We start from the raw sequence: 15533 nt of genomic DNA on the forward strand, positions 1-15533 counted from the left end.
CAGAGTGGGGTGGTACTTTATGCCGGGGTCCTGCCCCGGCTGATCCAGGGTATTCGAAGCGGGGACGGCGTCGGGAGAACGGAAGGACGCCTGCGGCCTACGTAACTTTAGGCTCTCACTTTTAAGAACTACTGGTCTCCAGCACCATTCGCTACAGTGCCATGCAATTTGCAACTTTTAGCAGCAGGCGGTCCTGGCGGACCGTCTCCATCTCTTGGCCGCCCCAGCTGAAGTGCTGTCAGGGCCTACTGTTATCAGCTTCAAGGACTGAATCATCTGCTCAAGTCTTGGGAAAACTCACAACTGTAATAATTTGTGTTGGCAGAAATACCTTCTGGTTCTAGTGATCAACTGAATTCTCTGAAATTTGGGGAACAAAATGGAAGGTTAAGGAAAAAGAAACAAAAAGGCTACGAAATCAGGGAGAGAGGACGAAAGCTGGGTGGCAAGTGCTCGCCTGCCTACAGTGCACCAGCCTCGTATGTTTTCCCTCGAACGTCTCAAAGTTCGCTGTGTGAAGAGCACAGCCTAGCTCTGTAGTTCCCAAAGTGCCTTTCATACTAAAGGATTCCAAAGTTCCACACCCACATCAAGACATATGGGGCTCTTCAAAATAGAAATATCACAGAGAACCAGCAAAGTCTGAAATTTGGCCAAAAGAATCAGAATTTGAAGGACTCACTAAAAAGACAACTGGAGTCTATCAATTTCAGGAGTCCGGAACTGGAATGGCTCCCAGGGCCCAGAGTAACAATGGCAACGCTGCTTACATACTGCTGCTCCCCCTGCTGTAAACCAACCCAAGCACCAATCAAGCGCCACGCTGGAGGTTTTAGCTGCCTTCTCCCACTGGATCTTCACTCTGCCTTGCAAGGCATGTCCTTTTTACATGCAACTTGTGGACGAGGACACGAAGCCTTGGTAACTGCCCAGGACAGTCAGTGGAATGATAAGAGTCAAGAGTCAGACTCAGAAGACTGACTCCAGAGTTTGTGCTCTCAGCCCAACCCTGCCCCAAAGCAATGTTCTGCCTGAAGAAGGGTCCTTAGGCCATCACACTGTCAAGACTGACACTCCATTGCCTTCTGACCTAACTGGGCTCCTATGCTGACACCTTTTGTTCAATCGCTCAATCATGTCTGGTTCTTTGCAACCCCATGGACTGCAGCTCGCCAAGCCTCCCTGTCCTTCACCATTTCCCAGGGTTTGCTCAAACCCACGTCCATCGAGTCGGTGATGCCATCCAACCGTCTCATCCTGTTGTTCCCTTCTCCTCCTGCCTTCAATCTTTCCCAGCAGCTTCACTTTACGAATACAGCACCCGAGGCCCAGAACATCAGTTGATTTTTCTCTTTAAATTCTGTAAGTCATGCAACTGAGACTAAAAGCAGAGTCTACAAATTGCATCAACCCAGAGACAGCTTCATTAAGATAGTTTCCCTTACTGGTTGACTGACAACGATCCCTAACATTTCCTGAGTGTTTGCATATGTTAGGCACCAGGCTTAGTGCTCTGGGGTGCTATCTCAGTTCATAATTTGCTTGCACTGTATCACAGGAGGGCCCTTGTTCTGCATTCTGAGGATGCCTGGAGTCAGTCTCCCTCTGGCCAGGCCCCAGGTTTCTCTCTGGAAGAGTCCGCCCCTTTTATTTACATTTGCAGTGGACTCTGGCCCCCGTAGCCAGTGATCCGTCCACGTGGACAGTGAGGACTCAGCAGGGCCACTCATTAGCCCCACCAGAAAGAGCCGCTACAAGGACATCCTGAATAGAAGCAGCAGCCGTGTGAGGCCTCCTCCGCGCCGGATCACAGGAACCTGGGCTGGAAAGGCTGAGAGCGCGGGGTCTGCAAGGGGCAGGCCTGAGGTTTCTCCGCAGGGATTCTCGGCGGGGCCTGCCAGGGCCCATCCCACGTTTGCTCGCTAAGACCACGTGGTGCCGCTGTCCTAGGGCCCGACCACACGTGCGGCGCCTTCAGCGGGAGGACGGATAAGGCGGACGACAGCGCCACCTGGTGGCAGCAGTCAGTCAGGCCGTCTCTGAGCCGACGGTTCGCCGACGCCCGGGAATGGACGGGGGTGGGGGCGAATGGAGGGCCTCACGGGCTTCAGGATGTTTCCTCACAGGCTCATACTTATTTGCTGGGTTAGTTTTGTATTTTCTTTGTTAAAGCAGCAAGAGCAGGAGGACTTAAAAGATTCAGTTTCCTTGGTCTACAGAGAAGACACTGGGCTTTCAGCTGCGAACCAAAGACCCTACTAAAATCCGGCAGTTGGCTGTAAACGAGGGCAAGGAGAGCTTCCAAGGGCCTGAGGCGGGTGCAGCATCAAGACGGGCTCCTGCTCTAATGCTCCACGGCTGGGGAGGCCTTCCAGGAGGGGCAGGGCGTGGTCCGGGGTGAGGCTGGGCTCTGGGGGGCTCCGGCTCCCTCTGGCTCAGCAGGCCAAATAAATTCTCGATTCTGTGAGGGCGCTGCCCACTTCCTCAGCAAAGCCCACGTAATTTCTCCTGAACAGACCCTGGGCGTTTCCTGCCCCATCCCTTCCCCGCCTGGAAGCAGAGTCGCTACCCCTGGCCGGATGCCACACTCCCAGCTACCACGTGACGGGCTCTGAGGGGAGGTGTCAAGGCACCGCGTGCTTTGGAGGGAAGGCTCCAGGTCATGGCGGGAAGAGACCAAGAAGGACATCTGCCCGGCCACAGCAGTGCCCTCAGAGCACTAAGCGCCCGGAAGGACTGAGATGACAACCGAGGTTGAAAAAAGATGAGACCACTCGCAGGTCCCAAATGAGCCGGGAGCAGAGGACCCAGTGTTACCCCAACTCCCCCAGCCCCGCTCTGCACGCCCGCCACCCTTTGTTGTGCAGGAGACCCCGTGTTAAGCCCACTCCCTGGCCCCGCGCCCCCACCGCCCTCGGCCGTGCTCACAGGGCTGGTGGTGTCTTTGCCGAGGCTGCCCTTGCTGTTGAGGCTGCCGATCTCCGTCTGGGAGCTGGACTGTGACATCCCCTCAAAGAAGGGCCTGTGGATGGCAAAGAACCACAGCCAGGGTCAGTCAGGGGCCACCAGGCCCCAGAACAGCAGCTTGTGGTCAGCCGGGGAGAGCTGGTGTTCTAGAAAGACTGAAAACCCGGGCTTCAAGGATGTTGGGAGGAAGAGACACAGCAGAGGCTGGACAAGGAGGGGCCCGGACTGAAGGACTGCAGAGAGTTCTAGGGGGCTTCTGTCAGTTAAACAACGACCTCTATCCAGAGGGCTGGAGGTTCGTCAAGGGTGAGGAGCCAAGATCCCCTGCTCATGGGGGAGGGGTCTGGAGACAGTGCGGCCTCGGGAGGCCGGGCTGCAGGCCTCACCTGAGCTTGGGCTTCGGCGTGCTGAGGACACTCTCTGTCTCCTCCATCTCGGGGCCACTGTCGCTGGGGTTATACATCTCCAGGCTGTCATACAGTTCGTCCAAGTCTTCTTCCACTTCTCGAATCTGCTCCCGGGACACATGTTCCAGCCCGAAGCCCACCTGTGGGAGAAGACAAAACCTCTGAGCTGGGGGCTACCCCTGTCCACAACATGGAGACAGGCAACTTCTTCCCACGGCTACCCTGCCCAGTCCCCTCAGGGGACTTGCCATAGCTTCACCCTCCTCAGGGTGGTCCTGGTGGCCCTTCTGTGATCTGACCCTGAGAGCAGGACATGGTGAGGGCCAGGGTTCCCCCTCAGTGCCTCCCTGGTGCTCCCCACGAGGACCCAGCGTCAGGAAGAGGAGCGGGAGCGAGACCATGCTTTTCCAGAGAAACAGGCTGGAGAAAACTCGGAAGCCTGGGACCCTGGCAGGCTCCTGCTGCCCTCCCCTCGAGTCCACAGGGGACAAGTCTCCAGTCTCAGTCCACTAAGGAGACAGCCTGTGAGGACCGGCTCCGGCCTGCCGGAGGTCCGGCTCCAGGGGTCGGGGGGATACTGCTTCTCTAGTGGCCAGTTCCTGACGCCACGGAGAAGGCTCCCACCTCAGATTGCTCCTCACGATGTTCCCCTCGGGGCAGGACGGAACACTGAACAACGGCACTGCCAGACACCCTACACCGGAGGCCTGGAATTAACCCATGGCGGGGAGGACCAGGCGCCCCGTGTTCAAGACAGCGGAACCTCGGGCGCCACCTGTCAACCTCGCCTCCTTCCAAGTAGCTACCGCCTCACGTGGGGGCCTGGAATCTCGCCTCCCAGTGGCAGCACCGACTGAGCCCCGGGAACCAGGGCAACACTCCAGAATTCCACTCACAGTCCGGCTCGGGAGTAAGGGCTCGTACCTCGTCTGAAACTTTAAACCGCTTCAGGAGGGCCACAAACTTCTGCTTGATGTTAGGTTGCTGTAGGGACAAAGCCACAGAGGTTCTCAGCCAGCAGCCCCATGTGGAAGGCGATCACTTGTTGGAAGGGTGACCGAGGGCCCGCTTTTGTAAAAAGCTGGGGGAGGACACTGGTGGGGACAGTCTCTACCCTGGGACCCCACCCCACCCCAGTAACTCCCCACCGTCACCTCCTGCTCATCCCTTTCTCTAGTCTTTCAGAAACCCGGTGCTGACAGGTGAGCGCCACCAGTATACACACAGGCTCCTCAAACTCGACGTTTTTCCGTGCATCCCCTCTCTGGGTCCCCCAGTCACCAAGGCTGACCTGGAATCTCTCCCCCCACCTCACCTCCCGGCCCAGGGCTGCTGGCCCCTACTCTTGTCCACCTGCTTCCATCCAGCCCCCCTGGAGCCACAACCGCCCTCCACCAGTCCCCTCCACCCCACCTCCAGTCTCCTTCCCTCCAGAGTCCACGGTGGCTGCTCCACAGGCAGATACCCCCAGTCACTCCCCAGGTGATGGCCTTCGAGGGCCCCAGAGCCTCTTAGCGTCACTGTGTGTCCACTGAGGGCTGGCACTGCCTATCCCCAGCCTCGCCCACCATTTAACCCCTCACAACCCGCTTAGGTGGGAACTAACTGCTTCAGTTCAGTTCAGTTCAGTCGCTCAGTCGTGTCCGACTCTTTGCGACCCCATGAATCACAGCACGCCAGGCCTCCCTGTCCATCACCAACTCCCGGAGTTCACTCAGACTCACATCCATCGAGTCAGTGATGCCATCCAGCCATCTCATCCTCTGTCGTCCCTTTCTCCTCCTGCCCTCAATCCCTCCCAGCATCAGAGTCTTTTCCAATGAGTCAACTCTTCGCATGAGGTGGCCAAAGTACTGGAGTTTCAGCTTTAGCATCATTCCTTCCAAAGAAATCCCAGGGCTGATCTCCTTCAGAATGGACTGGTTGGATGTCCTTGCAGTCCAAGGGACTCTCAAGAGTCTTCTCCAACACCACAGTTCAAAAGCATCAATTCTTCAGCGCTCAGCTTTCTTCACAGTCCAACTCTCACGTCCATACATGACCACTGGAAAAACCATAGCCATGACTAGACGGACCTCTGTTGGCAAAGCAATGTCTCTGCTTTTCAATATGCTATCTAGGTTGGTCATAACTTTCCTTCCAAGGAGTAAGCGTCTTTTAATTTCATGGCTGCAGTCACCATCTGTAGTGATTTTGGAGCCCCCAAAAATAAAGTCTGACACTGTTTCCACTGTTTCCCCATCTATTTCCCATGAAGTGATGGGACCGGATGCCATGATCTTCGTTTTCTGAATGTTGAGCTTTAAGCCAACTTTTTCACTCTCCTCTTTCACCTTCATCAAGAGGCTTTTGAGTTCCTCTTCACTTTCTGCCATAAGGGTGGTGTCATCTGCATATCTGAGGTTATTGATATTTCTCCTGGCAATCTTGATTCCAGCTTGTGCTTCTTCCAGCCCAGCGTTTCTCATGATGTACTCTGCATGTAAGTTAAATAAGCAGGGTGACAATATACAGCCTTGACGTCCTCCTTTTCCTATTTGGAACCATACGACTCTGCAAAGCTGTGTGTGTGTGGTGCCCTCCTGCTGGGCCTTTCATATGGTAACTTCTGCCTTGACTAAACCTTGGCCGCAAATCCATGTGGTGAAGGCCTGTTGACTCTCAGAAAACCCGGCATCTCTCGGCATCTCGCCCGTGAAGTTGTCCAGCTCAGAGTCGTTCACTTCCCCTCTACTGCCGTGGTGGCCCTGACACAGTACTCGTCTGGTGCCGGCCCTACACCGTCACAGCCACTCGTGAAAATGTGTTTGTGTCAGTGGACACTGCGAGTTCCCTGATGGCACAGACCAGGCCTTCCTTATCTCTCCGTGTCCGACCCCAGCTCTGGTGACTAGTCTGTGGCTACCAGCACCTCCTGACTGGACGGCAGACTCGCCACCTGGGGATGGAGGAGACTGACTTGTGAGGGCGACTGAGCTGGGCCTTTGGGAAAGGGCGGGGCTCCCGTCGGCAGCAGGGCACCCGAGCAGAGGAAGACTGGGAGCCATGGTGACCGAGACGCAGGACCGTTCAGCCAGCGCGCCTAAAACAAGTGCTGTCGGTGGAGAGAGGACGAGTGTGTACAGGAGACAAGAAGGAAAGAACAGTTCCTCTCAAACTCTGACTGGAAAGCCCTGCAGTTAACAGCAGCAACAAAAACACCCTCGGGGGTGGCTATCAAAGGAGTGCGGAGCACTGGTTGAGTGACCGGTGAGGCTGGATGGACAGGAAGAGGCGGCTATAAAGCCCCAGGGGCACCCAAGGGAAGAAAATGGGACTTCTCTGTGGCTATAGCGCAGGAAAAAAAAATTGGCGGGAATCAAAAAAGAGATGCCTCACCCATGATCAAAGCACAAGTGGGGCTGGAGGCCGGGCCGGGCCTCACTTGGCCTAGGAGCCCAATCAAGGGTGAGAAGCCTGAGGACAATGAAACGGTTCAAACGTGCTCTAGACGTCGCGAGAGCCCAGGGACAGCCCAGGACGCCTGGAGAGGGGACAGCATGCCTCACAGTGGACCAGGCTCAACCAGGCTCAGACACACACACTGGGAAGGTCTGGCCTCTGCTTATTTCACTCCTGAAGGTGGCGGGAGTCTCTGCTCTCAGGGTCCCCAGGCTGGCTCTGCCCAGAGACGATCAGGATGCCTCTGGGGACTGATGAAACCGGAAATTTCTCTTCCAAAAGTAACACTTGTGACTCTCCTACACTTTGGCACTGGAGCCCAGAATAGGTCAGATTTAACCTAGAAATTCAGGTATTAAGCATCAGGAGATGCAAGAGATGCAGGTTCGATCCCTGGGTCAGGAAGACCCCCTGGAGGAGGCCATGGCAACCCACTCCAGTATTGCTGCCTGGAGAATCCCATGGACAGAGGAGCCTGGTGGGCTACATACAGTTCATGGGGTCACAAAGAGTCGGACACGACTGAGTGACTGAGCGTGCTAGTATCTCAGTCCAGGAGTCTAATTTCACCAAAAGCAGTGGCTCCTTAGGAAATCTTATGCAGGAGACAGATTCCATGGGCATTTGGTCTCTAATGTCATGGATCTATTAAGGCAGGCATGATACCAAGCCCACAGTTTCAGGCACTAGCCTATTATTTCTGGGTAAGTTCAACAAATGATCTGAAGTGGAGATTCTCCTAGAGAGGACTGGACTTCTCTATGCAGTGGACAGTATGAAATCCACAGTGATCACCTGGAGGGGAGGCAGGCTGTCTGAGGGGCTCTGCTCCCCAAGGAAGCATCTGTTCCAAAGCCTACAACAAAGTTTCTCAACCTTTCTTCTATCCTAAGAGAGCCCGAAGAATGTGACAGACTGCCATCAGGAATGCCGGTTCTCTACCACAGTGATTGGTGTTGGAGGAGGTGGAGGTGCTGGTGGAGGAGAATGTGGTACCAAGGGGTGTATCAGAGCCTCGAGGGGACGGCCCTGTGTGGATGTTATTGATAAAAAGAAAAAGCTCCCAGGAAGTCTGAAAACACCACTCCCATCCTACCCCTCCCCTCTCAGCCCTGACTGGAAATCTTGGTGGAAGCGTTCCCCGGACCTTGGCGGCTCACCCTTGTGATGGCGGACGTAGAGGTGAGTTTCCTCCGGGTCTTCTTTACTTTCCGCAGATCCTCGTCCTCGTAGAACAGGTCCTAAGTGGGCAGGGGATGGAATGAGGTTGGGAAACCCCAACCCCAGGAGGTTCTGGAGGGTCTGGAGGGGCTTCCCAGCCAGCGTGTGTGTGAGGGGCTGTGGGAAGTTACCTGGCCGTGCAGCGGGTCATCACTGCCCTCCTGCTCCGATGAGAAACTCTCCTCCTCTTCCTCAGAGTAATTGTCAACATCAGGAGAACGGTCTGGAAAACAGACACCTTAGTAAGAGAACCTCGCAAGGGGGAGACCTGGCCTGGCGGGGGCCTCTGGCTGGCTGGCGTCCCGCGATCCTCAGGTGGCGATTAGCCTGGGGTAGAGGAGAGGGCCCCGGCCCCCTTTTATTTTCAGGGACCCCGAAGCTCCTCTTTCCCAGGAACACTGTATTTCCCAGGGTGGAGATCTGGGGGTTGGGCAGGGCTTTCCGACACCACTCATCTTACCAGACAGCTTGGATTTGATCCCCTCGTGGTCGATGGGCTGGCTGGACAGGGAGTAGATCTTTATTTCTGCCACAGGCACAGAGACATCCTTTACGTTGCTGTGCAGGCCGAGCACCAGGGCGCCTTCGTTCGGGTGTTGCATCACCTACGAGCACAGGCGGCCATGGACGTGCCTCACGCAGAGCCCCGAGTGTGGTGCGTTTTCACAGATCCCAGCGGACATGCGAGCCACCGGGAACGGCATTCTGCTAACACATTTTCTTTCTCATTCTCCCCCGCCTGCTCTTCTTCTATTGCCTTCAGCCTCACTTTACCAATTTTTGGCTGCGCAATTCAGCCTGTGGGATCTTTGTTCACCGACCAGGGATTGAACCGCTCGACAACTGAACCTCGACAACTCAGCAGTGAAAACACAGAGTCCTAACCATTGGACTGCGAGGGAATTCCCTTGTCTCACTTTATTTTTAAAATACTTCTTTATCTGTTTGGCTGTGTTGGGTCTTAGGTGTGGCATGTGGGATCTTTCATCAGTGAGCCCAGGCTCAGGAGTTGCAGTACGAGGGCTTAGCTGCCGCATGTAGGATCTTAGTTCCCTGATCAGGGATCGAATCCGTGTCCCCTGCATTGAAAGGCAGATTCTTAACCACTGGACCGCCAGGGAAGTCTCTGTGGTCTCATTGTAAAACTGTCTCCAGAAGTGCCAGTCACAGTTCTGGTCATGTGCAAAGAGATAAAAGTCAAGGCCTGAGATACAAAATGGCTGCTCCTCTCTAGGACTGCAGTTAAGTCTTTCACAGAGGAACCAGCTCTTAGGCTCAGCGGTGGGGGTGGCGCTTGCAGACCGTGGCCACCTGCGCCTGGCAATGAGAGAAGGACCTAAGGGCTCAACACGGCTGGTGAGACACGGCGTCCACAGCCTTTGCAACCCCAGGTCCTCGTTCTGATACAAAACGTGAAGATGACGGAAAGGTGCGCTGGGACTACCTCACCTTTTGTTGTGGCTGCAAAATTTTTTTCTATTTGAAGTATGAAAATATAGAAATACGTTTTAAAATTGATTTGTAGTCCCTTTCTTCTTCCCCTTCATCTGGGCTGAGAAGATTTGCTGAGCATACAGGAGAGCCTCACAAACAAACAGACTGAAGGAATGGAGAGGAGAAAGGCTGGAGGAGCCCAGGGGTGCTGACTGGAACTGACTGGAATGTGAGCGCACATCTAAGGATTAATAACTGACTCAGGCAAGAATAAATAACAGAAACTAAAACTACGAAGATAAGAGCAAAAAAGAGACTGTTACAGAGTCCTCAAACATCTGCCTATAAAATGTTTTTTTTCATTGCTAAGAACAAAATATGTGTTAATTAACTTTATATTGGAAATGCCGGCATACATCATCTTCAATTAGCCGAGCGATAAGACAGCCTCACCAGTAACAGGACAAGTCGACTCGGAGTGCTGCCTGCATTACTGTTGTGCTAACTCTGCCAAAAACCTGGAAGCTGAACGTGATCTTCAGAAAACATCAGACAAACCCGGACGGAGGAACATTCAATAAAGAAACCAGCTTGTCCTCTTAAAAAAATGTCAAGGGCATGGGAGACATGGGAAAAATCTGAGGGACTGCAGGTCAAGGGAGACCAAAGGGACAAGCAAATGCAGCCCACACTCCCAGGTGAAGCCCTGGGCCTGTGAAGGACGTTCCCGAGCCACGTCAGTGTCCTGATCTTCATGGTGGGTGGTGCACACACGTGAGAGTATTCCTAAGAAATTGACACAGTGCATACTAATGTGTGGGCTTCTCAGGTGGCTCAGTGGTAAAGAATCCGCCTGCCAAGGCAGGAGATGGGGGTTCGATCTCTGGGTCAGGAAGACCCTCTGGAGGAGGCCATGGCCACCCACTCCAGTATTCTTGTCTGGAGAATCCCATGGACGGAGGAGCCTGGTGGGCTACAGCCCGTGGGGTTGCAAAGAGTCGGACACGGCTGAGCGACTGAACAGCAACAACATATTAACGTGTAATGGGGCATCCTGTCTGCGGCTCACTCTCGGTGGCTCAGAGAAGTGAGCAACACGCACACGGTGTGCACAGGCGAGAACTGAAAGGCAGATGTGCCAACACCGGAGAGTCTGGGTGCAGGGCAGACGGGAATCCTTCTTATTATTAGAAGTGTTCTCTGACATTTTTAAAAAAGCTAAAGAAAAAACTTTTTGTGAGCAAGGAAGTACTGGATAAAAAGAGGCACGTCCTGGATTTCCAATAAAATAATTAGTTTGTAACCTGGAATAAAACAGCCAGGGGGTGGCAGGCTTGGAAGAGCCCCAGCTGGGCCGGGGTCTCTCTCAGGCTCTGAAAGGCCACCCTCTCACCTCTGCCATGTTGATGAGCCCCACGGCCAGGGTCTTATAGCCCAGGATGGTCCGGTTCTTGTAACGCTTTCTCCTCTGCAACATGATCTGCAGCTTGTTGGCATCTCGCTTTAGGAAATGAGGGTACTGCCGGGCACAAAACAGAGACAGGCAGTTAGTCAGAGAGGGAGGTCCTCAGTGGGGTCTAGTCCTGCTGGAGGACGCACCACCATCCTCTGCTTCCCTGGCTCCCCTCCGTATGAGGGGGTGATGGGGATCATTGGCTCCCCTCTGTATGAGGGGGTGACGGGGGGTGAGAGGAGCATCTGGTTCTGCCCAGCACCGGGCTTCCACTCTGCAGCTAGTGGTCCATACATGTTCTGAAACATGGCCTCTTTCCTTGCCAGGTGATCGAGCGTTCAACCTGGGCTACTGGGGTTATGAGGAGAGACAAGACATACGAGGATGGATAAGGAGGAGAAGGGATGGGACGGAGGCTGCAATACGAGGGCAAAATGAGACTGAAGGAGCACGCTCTCCTTCGGGGAGCGGGGACACAGATTACTAGGGAGAGGAGATGGGGAGGACTGTGGTAGACGACGGGGCCAACAGCCCAGGCCAAGGAAAGAGGATGTGATGCACACTAGTCCACAGGATGGAAAACGGCAAGGTCCCACTGTATAGCACAGGGAGCTATAGTCATTATCCTGTGACAAACCAAAATGGAAAAGAATGTGAAAAAGAATGTATACATAATACAGGAAACAAACAAGAAAAAGGAGAAACTATAGGTATGTGTACACAAAATGGAGTCACTTTGCTACACAGCACAAATCAACACGTTTTAAATCAACTACAATTAAAAAAAGAAGAATGAGACATGGTGTACTTTGCAGCAGCCCATCCAGGTCTCAGTACCCGTGGTGCAGCGGCCTCAGAGATGGCGCTGGCCATCCAGGCAGGCCACAGAAGCTCTGGGTGACATTAAGCCATTGGGCTGTTCTCGGATCAAATGATCTCCAGATCAGAGCATTGTTCGAGACCAGGGGGATATGGCATATTAATGACCTAAGACAGAGCAGGTTCTCACCTGAAGGGAGAAGGTTAACTGGAGCTCTGTCTCCACCAGTCCACTGGCTGGAAGGATGATTTCGTTAGAGCGAAGAATCCTTTTTGAACCCTGAAACCAAGACAAAATAGGTCAAAGCTGCATCACCAAAAATCAGACCAAAAGAAATACTATGCTTACAAACACCACCTAAACTCTACGAAGAATCTTACCAGTTCAGATATTCCATCAGTCTTTGCTGTACTTGATTAAAATCAAGCCACTACCGTAGACATGATTTTACATTATGCTGTTTACAAAGGGTTTTCACATTAAAATGACATGTTACTGCACTCGAGTTCTCCTTTCCCACTGCCCCTGAGGGAGAGGCAGCAAGGTTGCCCCAAAGCATGGCAGTTCACCCCAAGGCGTGGCAGTTCTCCCTGAGGCTCCTCGGCCACCCTCCTCCCATCGGACTGGCCACGCTGTCCTCTCTCTGGGCCTTTCGGCATGCTGCTTTCTCTTCCTGGGTCCTCTCTCATGCTTAAACACACAGCTCACCAACTCACTTCCCAGTCTCAGCTTTGATACAAATTTTCCCCAGGAACTTTTGCTTTAAGCACCGTCCCCACTAAACCTTGCACTGGGTTAGATACCCTAGTGTTTTTCGTTCTTAAAGAAAAATAAAGTTGGGCTAAACTGTTCCTCAAAGTAAAAAGAGACCAGCCGGAGGTCTGAGGAATGACAGTAAATTTGTAAAAATTACTTAAAAAAATTAAGTTTAATTTAACATGGTGAAGTGACCAGATCTCCAGCACACCGATGGACGAGTTAGTAAACGTTACACCCGTGTAGCCCACATCTGTATCAAAATGTACAGGATCTCTATCACTCCGGGAAAATCCCTTGGACCCCACTCTCCAGTCAATCCTGCACCCCTCCTCAGAGGTGAGTGCTGCTGACTCCTCTCACCAGAGATCTATCTTTCTTGCTCTAAAATACCACATAAATGGAACCACACGGCGTGTACTATTTGGGTGGCCTTCTTCTGCCCAACATTTATAATGTGTCTGAGGTTCACATAGGCTGTTGCGTGTATCACATTCCCTTGGACTGCCCAGCAGAATCCTGTCCCACGAACGTACCACGAGTGGCTCCCACTGTCCTGTTGCTGAACATTCACACTTGGGGCGTTTCTAGTTAGCAATCACTACGGCTAAAGCTGGCATTCTGATTTTCATGTGTTTGTTTATTTCTATTTTACTTTTTTTTTCAGCAGGTCTTGGTTGCCGTGTGTGGGCTCTTTCGCTGTGGTGCGCAGGCCCTGCACTGGCGGTGCTCTGGCTCCAGTAGCAGTGCACGGGGCTTAGCTGCCCTGCAACATGCGGGACCTTAGTCCCCTGCTGGGGCTCCAACCCGCGTCCAGTTGCATTGGCAGGTGGATTCTCAACCACGGGACTAGCAGCGAAGTCCCAAAGCTACCACTCCAGTACAAGTCTGTGTGGAGGTATTTTTTCTTGGACCCCTAGCAGAGGGATGGCTGGGCCTCAGGGTAGACGCACTTGTAGCTTTATGAGAAACAACTAGACCTATTTCTAAAGCGTTGCTGCCATTTTCCACCTGCAGCTGCAGAGTCCGCAACTTGTGGGCAGTGGGCGTGGTCTGTCCAGGACACATGGATTCTACTGCGCATGTGCAGAGGACCACTCCGCGGCACTTGGCGTCTCCCTGGTGACTCATCCTCTGCAGCGCCCTCCCAGCCATTTATTGGTCGTTTGTAAATCTCCATTTATGATGAGCCTGATCAAACTTCTTTGTCCGTGTTGTTCATCATGTTACTCGATTGTAAGTTTTTTTAATTTGTACAAGAATTTGCCAGATACATGAATTGTAAATATTTTCTTGCCTATTCATTTTCTTAATAGTATCTTTTGATGAAGTATTTAATTTTGATCTTTTTTTTTCTTTCTATGATTAGTGCATTCTGGGTCCTAGCTAAGAAATCGTTTTCTAATTCAAGGTGGTGAAGTTATTCTGCTATACTGGAATAGGTATTCTGCTGTTGTCCTTTAGAAATGAAACTTTTATTTTTATTTTTTTTAGAAATGAAACTTTTAGTTTTAATTTTTAGGTTTCTTACATATCTCTAATTTTTGCTTTTATAAAATGCAGGTTTTGGAAAATGCAGGAAGAAAAATTTCCTAAATGTAGTATTTCACAATGCTTTTATAATTATAATACCATTATATTATGCCAATTAAAAATAATAACCTGGAGAAGGAAATGGAAACCACTGCAGTATTCTTGCCTAGGAAATCAGCATGGACAGTGAAGCCTGGTGGGCTACAACCCACAACGTAGCAACTAAACAACAATAACAACAACAAATAATAAAGGAAACTCTGCTTCATGTGTTAGATAACACTTTTTGTAACCTCTATTATGACCAAGAGTCTTGACAAAGTTTTCACCTGAATTTATTTAGGCTCTTAGGATTTAAGAAGTCTCTGGACAATGAATCCGAGAAATGCTAAGAATCCAAAATGTGGTTTATATATAGCAGTGGTTTCAACCAGGGGTAGGAGACATTTGGCAATGTTTACAGATATTTTTTGTTGTTACCAGTGGGGGGTGTGTGTGTGTGAGTGTGATGTTTCTAGAGGGGAGAGGCCTGGGCTGCTGCTGACCAGCCTGCAGGGCACAGGACGGCCCCATGAAACTGCTGAGAAACCCTGCCCCCTCTGCTGCTTCTAGGTGTGACCCCAGGGCTTGGCGGTGGGAGGGAGTCCTCCCTGCTCCTCAGCATCAGCTCTAGAACACTCTCCCTTCCACCTCCCCCAAGTCCCACTCTGAGTTGCTGCCACTGCCTCTCTTCTTGGCTGTTGTTGTTCTTTCTTTTTTCAAATTTTTGTTGTTGTTGTTCAGTCACTCAGTCATGTCCGACTCTTTGCGACCCCATGGACTGTAGCATGCCAGGCTTCCCTATTCTTCACCATCTCCCGGAGTGCTAAAACTCATCCATTAAGTCGGTGATGCCATCCAACTATCTCATTTTCTGTTGTCCCCATCTCCTCCTGCCTTCAATCTTTCCCAGCATGAGGGTCTTTTCCAGTGAGTCAGGTCTTCACATCAGGTGGCCAAAGTATTGGAGCTTCAGCTTCAGCATCAGTCCTTCCAATGAATATGCAGGACTGATTTCCTTTAAGACTGACTGGTTTGATCTGTGTGGACTCTGGTTTGATCCAAGGGACTCTCAAAAATCTTCTCCAACATCACAGTTCAAAAGCATCAGTTCTTTGGTGCTCAGCCTTCTTTATGGTCCAACTCTCACAAGCATACATGACTACTGGAAAAACCATAGCTTTGACTATACGGACCTTTGTTGGCAAGGTAATGTCTCTGCTTTTTAATACTCTGTCTAGGTTTGTCATAGCTTTTCTTCCAAGGAGCATTTATTTTTGGCTGCACTGAGTCTTTTTTAAAAAATTAATTAAATTTTGGTTGTGCTGGGTCTTCATTTCTGTGCTTGGGTTTTCTCTCGTTGTGATGTGAGGTCTTATTGCGGTGGCTTCTCTTGTTGCAGAGCACGGGCTCTAAGGCACCAGGCTTCGGGAGTTGTGGCACATGGGCTTAGCTGCCCCCC

The 15533-nt window shown here is 51.9% G+C and overlaps 1 protein-coding gene across 3 annotated transcripts in view; it reads right to left on the reverse strand.

Annotated features, from left to right (window-relative positions):
* The window catches only part of PACS1 (phosphofurin acidic cluster sorting protein 1), a 150164-nt gene that overhangs the window by 16110 nt on the left and 118521 nt on the right, over positions 1–15533 (reverse strand). For all 3 annotated transcript variants that reach the window (XM_086384788.1, XM_086384790.1, XM_086384791.1), the window contains exons 3-10: positions 11933–12022; positions 10864–10989; positions 8497–8641; positions 8168–8259; positions 7976–8056; positions 4299–4358; positions 3354–3514; positions 2929–3022 (exon numbers count right to left, since the gene is read on the reverse strand). In XM_086384788.1, coding sequence (XP_086240914.1) covers positions 2929–3022; positions 3354–3514; positions 4299–4358; positions 7976–8056; positions 8168–8259; positions 8497–8641; positions 10864–10989; positions 11933–12022 — 849 coding nt within the window. The remainder of the gene's footprint in view (positions 1–2928; positions 3023–3353; positions 3515–4298; positions 4359–7975; positions 8057–8167; positions 8260–8496; positions 8642–10863; positions 10990–11932; positions 12023–15533) is intronic.

Source organism: Bos grunniens, chromosome 29 (genome assembly GCF_055505025.1).
Source record: "Bos grunniens cultivar Pamir isolate PY7600 chromosome 29, Bosgru_T2T1.0, whole genome shotgun sequence".
NCBI classification, from domain to species: Eukaryota; Metazoa; Chordata; class Mammalia; order Artiodactyla; family Bovidae; genus Bos; species Bos grunniens.